General features: G+C 41.5%; 1 protein-coding gene across 2 annotated transcripts in view; it reads right to left on the reverse strand.

Moving 5' to 3' along the window:
* Positions 1-2,158: 2,158 nt before the first annotated feature.
* lrrk1 (leucine-rich repeat kinase 1) overlaps positions 2,159-12,037 on the reverse strand; it is a gene marked incomplete at its 5' end in the record, with an annotated part of 102,605 nt that continues 92,726 nt past the window's right edge. Inside the window, 1 exon segment of one of the 2 annotated variants that reach the window (XM_055900081.1) lies at positions 2,159-3,256. In XM_055900081.1, coding sequence (XP_055756056.1) covers positions 3,079-3,256 — 178 coding nt within the window. 2 annotated transcript variants of the gene reach the window in all.

Below are 12,037 nucleotides of genomic sequence, written 5' to 3' on the forward strand. Positions count from 1 at the left end.
CACTTTATTACCCGTTTTGTCCTAGCATCCGTTTCAGGGCTGCAGAACTCCAGTAACCTTCCCAGAATCCCCAGGTTTTCCAGACATCCTGGTTGGTAGATTCTGAATTCCCTGCTTAATCCCTCCTGATTTCGGGAGTCTTCCAACTGGATTTCTGGAAAACCTGGTAATTTTGGTAAAGTTACTGGAAAATTGCAACCCTAGTCCCTTCTATCTTCATCCTCAGGCTCAGGTTTAACTGGTAGTCAGTCCATCTTAGTGATGCACCAGAGGGGGAAGTGTGGGGTGTGTTGGGGGCACACAGGGGCTTCTGACCTGGTCCCTGGGGGTTTGGGCCCAAGCTATGACAGGATGAGGCATCCTTCCCCCCCTTCCCTGAGTCTCCTCTCAACATATCCCAATCTCTCCTGTCCTGTTCTCTCTTTTGCTTCACCATCTCCCTCACCCCTCCTCTCCTCTCCACGTCACTCTGAAGTCAGAGTTCCGCGGCCCGCTTCACTGAACACTGGGGGCCTGTGAATGTGTACTCCCCCTGGCCGAGGTCTCTCGACACACTCTCTCTCTCCCCCTCCTCTCTCTCTCCCACAGAGAGCTATGAGTCTGTGACTGCTAGCCTCTCCCCCTCCTCTCTCTCCCACAGAGAGCTATGAGTCTGTGACTGCTAGCCTCTCTCTCTCTCTTCCCCTCCTCTCTCTCCCACAGAGAGCTATGAGTCTGTGACTGCTAGCCTCTCCCCCTCCTCTCTCTCCCACAGAGAGCTATGAGTCTGTGACTGCTAGCCTCTCTCTCTCTCTCCCCCTCCTCTCTCTCCCACAGAGACCTATGAGTCTGTGACTGCTAGCCTCTCTCTCTCTCTCCCCCTCCTCTCTCTCCCACAGAGACCTATGAGTCTGTGACTGCTAGCCTCTCTCTCTCTCTCCCCCTCCTCTCTCTCCCACAGAGAGCTATGAGTCTGTGACTGCTAGCCTCTCTCTCTCTCTCCCCCTCCTCTCTCTCCCACAGAGACCTATGAGTCTGTGACTGCTAGCCTCTCTCTCTCTCTCCCCCTCCTCTCTCTCCCACAGAGAGCTATGAGTCTGTGACTGCTAGCCTCTCTCTCTCTCCCACAGAGAGCTATGAGTCTGTGACTGCTAGCATCTCTCTCTCTCCCACAGAGAGCTATGAGTCTGTGACTGCTAGCATCTCTCTCTCTCCCACAGAGACCTATGAGTCTGTGACTGCTAGCCTCTCTCTCTCTCTCCCACAGAGAGCTATGAGTCTGTGACTGCTAGCATCTCTCTCTCTCCCACAGAGAGCTATGAGTCTGTGACTGCTAGCCTCTCTCTCTCTCCCACAGAGAGCTATGAGTCTGTGACTGCTAGCCTCTCTCTCTCTCTCCCACAGAGAGCTATGAGTCTGTGACTGCTAGCATCTCTCTCTCTCCCACAGAGAGCTATGAGTCTGTGACTGCTAGCCTCTCTCTCTCTCTCCCACAGAGAGCTATGAGTCTGTGACTGCTAGCATCTCTCTCTCTCCCACAGAGAGCTATGAGTCTGTGACTGCTAGCCTCTCTCTCTCTCTCCCACAGAGAGCTATGAGTCTGTGACTGCTAGCCTCTCTCTCTCTCTCCCACAGAGAGCTATGAGTCTGTGACTGCTAGCCTCTCTCTCTCTCTCCCCCTCCTCTCTCTCCCACAGAGACCTATGAGTCTGTGACTGCTAGCCTCTCTCTCTCCCCCTCCTCTCTCTCCCACAGAGAGCTATGAGTCTGTGACTGCTAGCCTCTCTCTCTCTCCCACAGAGAGCTATGAGTCTGTGACTGCTAGCATCCCTCTCTCTCCCACAGAGAGCTATGAGTCTGTGACTGCTAGCATCTCTCTCTCTCCCACAGAGACCTATGAGTCTGTGACTGCTAGCCTCTCTCTCTCTCTCCCACAGAGACCTATGAGTCTGTGACTGCTAGCCTCTCTCTCTCTCTCCCACAGAGAGCTATGAGTCTGTGACTGCTAGCCTCTCTCTCTCTCTCCCACAGAGACCTATGAGTCTGTGACTGCTAGCCTCTCTCTCTCTCTCCCACAGAGACCTATGAGTCTGTGACTGCTAGCCTCTCTCTCTCTCTCCCACAGAGACCTATGAGTCTGTGACTGCTAGCCTCTCTCTCTCCCACAGAGAGCTATGAGTCTGTGACTGCTAGCCTCTCTCTCTCTCTCCCCCTCCTCTCTCTCCCACAGAGACCTATGAGTCTGTGACTGCTAGCCTCTCTCTCTCTCTCCCCCTCCTCTCTCTCCCACAGAGAGCTATGAGTCTGTGACTGCTAGCCTCTCTCTCTCTCTCCCCCTCCTCTCTCTCCCACAGAGACCTATGAGTCTGTGACTGCTAGCCTCTCTCTCTCTCTCCCCCTCCTCTCTCTCCCACAGAGAGCTATGAGTCTGTGACTGCTAGCCTCTCTCTCTCTCTCCCCCTCCTCTCTCTCCCACAGAGACCTATGAGTCTGTGACTGCTAGCCTCTCTCTCTCTCTCCCCCTCCTCTCTCTCCCACAGAGACCTATGAGTCTGTGACTGCTAGCCTCTCTCTCTCTCTCCCCCTCCTCTCTCTCCCACAGAGAGCTATGAGTCTGTGACTGCTAGCCTCTCTCTCTCTCTCCCCCTCCTCTCTCTCCCACAGAGACCTATGAGTCTGTGACTGCTAGCCTCTCTCTCTCTCTCCCCCTCCTCTCTCTCCCACAGAGAGCTATGAGTCTGTGACTGCTAGCCTCTCTCTCTCTCTCCCCCTCCTCTCTCTCCCACAGAGACCTATGAGTCTGTGACTGCTAGCCTCTCTCTCTCTCTCCCCCTCCTCTCTCTCCCACAGAGAGCTATGAGTCTGTGACTGCTAGCCTCTCTCTCTCTCTCCCCCTCCTCTCTCTCCCACAGAGAGCTATGAGTCTGTGACTGCTAGCCTCTCTCTCTCTCTCCCCCTCCTCTCTCTCCCACAGAGACCTATGAGTCTGTGACTGCTAGCCTCTCTCTCTCTCTCCCCCTCCTCTCTCTCCCACAGAGAGCTATGAGTCTGTGACTGCTAGCCTCTGCCTGAGACACTGCAGCCGGTGCCGTACAACGGCTACCTTCTTTTCCTCATGCTAGTCTCCAGCCTCCCCAGCTCCTCGTAGGACTGGTAGAAGACCTCTAGCTCACGGGGGCCCCAGCCCCGCCAGACACACAGGCACCAGGCCCTATTTTCGTTGCGAAAGCCACACACAACCGTGTCCTTTGCCACCAGTGCGGCCTCCTCCAGGGTCCTGAGAGAGAGACAGGGGGTAAAGAGAGAGAGAGGGAGGAAGAGAGAGACAGGGGGTAAAGAGTGAGAGAGAGGGAGGAAGAGAGAGACAGGGGGTAAAGAGAGAGAGAGAGGGAGGAAGAAAGAGACAGGGGGTAAAGAGAGAGAGAGGGAGGAAGAGAGAGACAGGGGGTAAAGAGTGAGAGAGAGGGAGGAAGAGAGAGACAGGGGGTAAAGAGAGAGAGAGAGGGAGGAAGAGAGAGACAGGGGGTAAAGAGAGAGAGAGGGAGGAAGAGAGAGACAGGGGGTAAAGAGTGAGAGAGAGGGAGGAAGAGAGAGACAGGGGGTAAAGAGAGAGAGAAAGAGAGAGACGGGGTAAAGAGAGAGAGAGGGAGGAAGAGAGAGACAGGGGGTAAAGAGCGAGAGAGAGGGGGGAAGAGAGAGACAGGGGGTAAAGAGTGAGAGAGAGGGAGGAAGAGAGAGACAGGGGGTAAAGAGAGAGAGAGGGGGGGAAGAGAGAGACAGGGGGTAAATAGAGAGAGAGGGAGGAAGAGAGAGAGGGGGAAGAGTAATAGAAAGAGAGAAGGGTGAGATAGGGAGGAGGGAAAGAGACAGTTAAACATTGAAATGAGTATGTGTGGATTCTTCCTAGAAGTAGCCAGGCTTTACTGAGAAGAGGTTCCCTGGAAGGCTACTGAGGAGTACACACAACACCCTGTTTACATAGGATTTATACCTCCAGGTAGGAGGTGCCCTTAGGCACACATCTAGAATGAACTTACCTTCCCTAAAACCTGACTAACTCAAAACCTTAGAGACTTGTTTAAAGTGCCATCAACAGGTTAATATATACTTTCCAGAAATGACACAAACAGGTAAATCATACCTCATCGCACTTCTGATTTATGTAGGACATGACACAAACACTCTGGGAAGAGGGAAGGCTTCCACATAGCTTGTTGCCGTGTTGCGTGCTTAACCATGCATCATATACACACCCCCATATTATCTTCCTGCCACTGTTGTTTCATGTTGTAGCTTACCAAGACTACCATCATCCTCTCTGGTATGCACTGCAATCTACAACACTGATGGTTACATGTAATCTACAACACTGATGGTTACATACAATCTACAACACTGATGGTTACATACAATCTACAACACTGATGGTTACATGTAATCTACAACACTGATGGTTACATGCAATCTACAACACTGATGGTTACATGTAATCTACAACACTGATGGTTACATGTAATCTACAACACTGATGGTTACATACAATCTACAACACTGATGGTTACATGTAATCTACAACACTGATGGTTACATACAATCTACAACACTGATGGTTACATACAATCTACAACACTGATGGTTACATACAATCTACAACACTGATGGTTACATGTAATCTACAACACTGATGGTTACATACAATCTACAACACTGATGGTTACATGTAATCTACAACACTGATGGTTACATGTAATCTACAACACTGATGGTTACATACAATCTACAACACTGATGGTTACATGTAATCTACAACACTGATGGTTACATGTAATCTACAACACTGATGGTTACATACAATCTACAACACTGATGGTTACATGTAATCTACAACACTGATGGTTACATGTAATCTACAACACTGATGGTTACATACAATCTACAACACTGATGGTTACATGTAATCTACAACACTGATGGTTACATACAATCTACAACACTGATGGTTACATGTAATCTACAACACTGATGGTTACATGTAATCTACAACACTGATGGTTACATACAATCTACAACACTGATGGTTACATGTAATCTACAACACTGATGGTTACATGTAATCTACAACACTGATGGTTACATGTAATCTACAACACTGATGGTTACATGTAATCTACAACACTGATGGTTACATACAATCTACAACACTGATGGTTACATACAATCTACAACACTGATGGTTACATGTAATCTACAACACTGATGGTTACATGTAATCTACAACACTGATGGTTACATGTAATCTACAACACTGATGGTTACATACAATCTACAACACTGATGGTTACATGTAATCTACAACACTGATGGTTACATACAATCTACAACACTGATGGTTACATGTAATCTACAACACTGATGGTTACATGTAATCTACAACACTGATGGTTACATGTAATCTACAACACTGATGGTTACATACAATCTACAACACTGATGGTTACATGTAATCTACAACACTGATGGTTACATACAATCTACAACACTGATGGTTACATACAATCTACAACACTGATGGTTACATACAATCTACAACACTGATGGTTACATACAATCTACAACACTGATGGTTACATACAATCTACAACACTGATGGTTACATACAATCTACAACACTGATGGTTACATACAATCTACAACACTGATGGTTACATGTAATCTACAACACTGATGGTTACATACAATCTACAACACTGATGGTTACATACAATCTACAACACTGATGGTTACATGTAATCTACAACACTGATGGTTACATACAATCTACAACACTGATGGTTACATGTAATCTACAACACTGATGGTTACATGTAATCTACAACACTGATGGTTACATGTAATCTACAACACTGATGGTTACATGTAATCTACAACACTGATGGTTACATGTAATCTACAACACTGATGGTTACATGTAATCTACAACACTGATGGTTACATGTAATCTACAACACTGATGGTTACATACAATCTACAACACTGATGGTTACATGTAATCTACAACACTGATGGTTACATGTAATCTACAACACTGATGGTTACATGTAATCTACAACACTGATGGTTACATGTAATCTACAACACTGATGGTTACATACAATCTACAACACTGATGGTTACATACAATCTACAACACTGATGGTTACATGTAATCTACAACACTGATGGTTACATGTAATCTACAACACTGATGGTTACATACAATCTACAACACTGATGGTTACATACAATCTACAACACTGATGGTTACATACAATCTACAACACTGATGGTTACATGTAATCTACAACACTGATGGTTACATACAATCTACAACACTGATGGTTACATGCAATCTACAACACTGATGGTTACATGTAATCTACAACACTGATGGTTACATACAATCTACAACACTGATGGTTACATGTAATCTACAACACTGATGGTTACATGCGATCTACAACACTGATGGTTACATGTAATCTACAACACTGATGGTTACATGTAATCTACAACACTGATGGTTACATGTAATCTACAACACTGATGGTTACATGTAATCTACAACACTGATGGTTACATGTAATCTACAACACTGATGGTTACATGTAATCTACAACACTGATGGTTACATGTAATCTACAACACTGATGGTTACATGTAATCTACAACACTGATGGTTACATGTAATCTACAACACTGATGGTTACATGCAATCTACAACACTGATGGTTACATGTAATCTACAACACTGATGGTTACATGTAATCTACAACACTGATGGTTACATGTAATCTACAACACTGATGGTTACATGTAATCTACAACACTGATGGTTACATGTAATCTACAACACTGATGGTTACATGTAATCTACAACACTGATGGTTACATGTAATCTACAACACTGATGGTTACATACAATCTACAACACTGATGGTTACATACAATCTACAACACTGATGGTTACATGTAATCTACAACACTGATGGTTACATGTAATCTACAACACTGATGGTTACATGCAATCTACAACACTGATGGTTACATGTAATCTACAACACTGATGGTTACATACAATCTACAACACTGATGGTTACATGTAATCTACAACACTGATGGTTACATGTAATCTACAACACTGATGGTTACATACAATCTACAACACTGATGGTTACATGTAATCTACAACACTGATGGTTACATGTAATCTACAACACTGATGGTTACATACAATCTACAACACTGATGGTTACATGTAATCTACAACACTGATGGTTACATACAATCTACAACACTGATGGTTACATGTAATCTACAACACTGATGGTTACATGTAATCTACAACACTGATGGTTACATACAATCTACAACACTGATGGTTACATGTAATCTACAACACTGATGGTTACATGTAATCTACAACACTGATGGTTACATACAATCTACAACACTGATGGTTACATGTAATCTACAACACTGATGGTTACATGTAATCTACAACACTGATGGTTACATGTAATCTACAACACTGATGGTTACATGTAATCTACAACACTGATGGTTACATGTAATCTACAACACTGATGGTTACATACAATCTACAACACTGATGGTTACATACAATCTACAACACTGATGGTTACATGTAATCTACAACACTGATGGTTACATGTAATCTACAACACTGATGGTTACATGTAATCTACAACACTGATGGTTACATACAATCTACAACACTGATGGTTACATGTAATCTACAACACTGATGGTTACATACAATCTACAACACTGATGGTTACATGTAATCTACAACACTGATGGTTACATGTAATCTACAACACTGATGGTTACATGTAATCTACAACACTGATGGTTACATACAATCTACAACACTGATGGTTACATGTAATCTACAACACTGATGGTTACATACAATCTACAACACTGATGGTTACATGTAATCTACAACACTGATGGTTACATGTAATCTACAACACTGATGGTTACATGTAATCTACAACACTGATGGTTACATGTAATCTACAACACTGATGGTTACATGTAATCTACAACACTGATGGTTACATGTAATCTACAACACTGATGGTTACATACAATCTACAACACTGATGGTTACATACAATCTACAACACTGATGGTTACATGTAATCTACAACACTGATGGTTACATACAATCTACAACACTGATGGTTACATGTAATCTACAACACTGATGGTTACATGTAATCTACAACACTGATGGTTACATGTAATCTACAACACTGATGGTTACATGTAATCTACAACACTGATGGTTACATACAATCTACAACACTGATGGTTACATACAATCTACAACACTGATGGTTACATGTAATCTACAACACTGATGGTTACATACAATCTACAACACTGATGGTTACATGTAATCTACAACACTGATGGTTACATGTAATCTACAACACTGATGGTTACATACAATCTACAACACTGATGGTTACATGCAATCTACAACACTGATGGTTACATGTAATCTACAACACTGATGGTTACATACAATCTACAACACTGATGGTTACATGTAATCTACAACACTGATGGTTACATGTAATCTACAACACTGATGGTTACATGTAATCTACAACACTGATGTTACATGTAATCTACAACACTGATGGTTACATGTAATCTACAACACTGATGGTTACATGTAATCTACAACACTGATGGTTACATGTAATCTACAACACTGATGGTTACATGTAATCTACAACACTGATGGTTACATGTAATCTACAACACTGATGGTTACATGTAATCTACAACACTGATGGTTACATGTAATCTACAACACTGATGGTTACATACAATCTACAACACTGATGGTTACATGTAATCTACAACACTGATGGTTACATGTAATCTACAACACTGATGGTTACATGTAATCTACAACACTGATGGTTACATGTAATCTACAACACTGATGGTTACATACAATCTACAACACTGATGGTTACATACAATCTACAACACTGATGGTTACATGTAATCTACAACACTGATGGTTACATGTAATCTACAACACTGATGGTTACATACAATCTACAACACTGATGGTTACATACAATCTACAACACTGATGGTTACATACAATCTACAACACTGATGGTTACATGTAATCTACAACACTGATGGTTACATACAATCTACAACACTGATGGTTACATGCAATCTACAACACTGATGGTTACATGTAATCTACAACACTGATGGTTACATACAATCTACAACACTGATGGTTACATGCGATCTACAACACTGATGGTTACATGTAATCTACAACACTGATGGTTACATGTAATCTACAACACTGATGGTTACATGTAATCTACAACACTGATGGTTACATGTAATCTACAACACTGATGGTTACATGTAATCTACAACACTGATGGTTACATGTAATCTACAACACTGATGGTTACATGTAATCTACAACACTGATGGTTACATGTAATCTACAACACTGATGGTTACATGTAATCTACAACACTGATGGTTACATGCAATCTACAACACTGATGGTTACATGTAATCTACAACACTGATGGTTACATGTAATCTACAACACTGATGGTTACATGTAATCTACAACACTGATGGTTACATGTAATCTACAACACTGATGGTTACATGTAATCTACAACACTGATGGTTACATGCAATCTACAACACTGATGGTTACATGTAATCTACAACACTGATGGTTACATGTAATCTACAACACTGATGGTTACATGTAATCTACAACACTGATGGTTACATGCAATCTACAACACTGATGGTTACATGTAATCTACAACACTGATGGTTACATGTAATCTACAACACTGATGGTTACATGTAATCTACAACACTGATGGTTACATGTAATCTACAACACTGATGGTTACATGTAATCTACAACACTGATGGTTACATGTAATCTACAACACTGATGGTTACATACAATCTACAACACTGATGGTTACATGTAATCTACAACACTGATGGTTACATGCAATCTACAACACTGATGGTTACATGCAATCTACAACACTGATGGTTACATGTAATCTACAACACTGATGGTTACATACAATCTACAACACTGATGGTTACATGTAATCTACAACACTGATGGTTACATGTAATCTACAACACTGATGGTTACATGTAATCTACAACACTGATGGTTACATGTAATCTACAACACTGATGGTTACATACAATCTACAACACTGATGGTTACATGTAATCTACAACACTGATGGTTACATACAATCTACAACACTGATGGTTACATACAATCTACAACACTGATGGTTACATGTAATCTACAACACTGATGGTTACATGTAATCTACAACACTGATGGTTACATACAATCTACAACACTGATGGTTACATACAATCTACAACACTGATGGTTACATGTAATCTACAACACTGATGGTTACATACAATCTACAACACTGATGGTTACATACAATCTACAACACTGATGGTTACATACAATCTACAACACTGATGGTTACATGTAATCTACAACACTGATGGTTACATACAATCTACAACACTGATGGTTACATACAATCTACAACACTGATGGTTACATACAATCTACAACACTGATGGTTACATGTAATCTACAACACTGATGGTTACATACAATCTACAACACTGATGGTTACATACAATCTACAACACTGATGGTTACATACAATCTACAACACTGATGGTTACATACAATCTACAACACTGATGGTTACATGTAATCTACAACACTGATGGTTACATGTAATCTACAACACTGATGGTTACATGTAATCTACAACACTGATGGTTACATGTAATCTACAACACTGATGGTTACATGTAATCTACAACACTGATGGTTACATACAATCTACAACACTGATGGTTACATGCAATCTACAACACTGATGGTTACATGTAATCTACAACACTGATGGTTACATACAATCTACAACACTGATGGTTACATGTAATCTACAACACTGATGGTTACATGCGATCTACAACACTGATGGTTACATGTAATCTACAACACTGATGGTTACATACAATCTACAACACTGATGGTTACATGTAATCTACAACACTGATGGTTACATGTAATCTACAACACTGATGGTTACATGTAATCTACAACACTGATGGTTACATGTAATCTACAACACTGATGGTTACATGTAATCTACAACACTGATGGTTACATGTAATCTACAACACTGATGGTTACATGTAATCTACAACACTGATGGTTACATGTAATCTACAACACTGATGGTTACATGTAATCTACAACACTGATGGTTACATGTAATCTACAACACTGATGGTTACATGTAATCTACAACACTGATGGTTACATACAATCTACAACACTGATGGTTACATGTAATCTACAACACTGATGGTTACATGCAATCTACAACACTGATGGTTACATGCAATCTACAACACTGATGGTTACATGTAATCTACAACACTGATGGTTACATACAATCTACAACACTGATGGTTACATGTAATCTACAACACTGATGGTTACATGTAATCTACAACACTGATGGTTACATGTAATCTACAACACTGATGGTTACATGTAATCTACAACACTGATGGTTACATACAATCTACAACACTGATGGTTACATGTAATCTACAACACTGATGGTTACATACAATCTACAACACTGATGGTTACATACAATCTACAACACTGATGGTTACATGTAATCTACAACACTGATGGTTACATGTAATCTACAACACTGATGGTTACATACAATCTACAACACTGATGGTTACATACAATCTACAACACTGATGGTTACATGTAATCTACAACACTGATGGTTACATACAATCTACAACACTGATGGTTACATACAATCTACAACACTGATGGTTACATACAATCTACAACACTGATGGTTACATGTAATCT

Source organism: Salvelinus fontinalis, chromosome 35 (genome assembly GCF_029448725.1).
Source record: "Salvelinus fontinalis isolate EN_2023a chromosome 35, ASM2944872v1, whole genome shotgun sequence".
Taxonomy (NCBI): Eukaryota; Metazoa; Chordata; class Actinopteri; order Salmoniformes; family Salmonidae; genus Salvelinus; species Salvelinus fontinalis.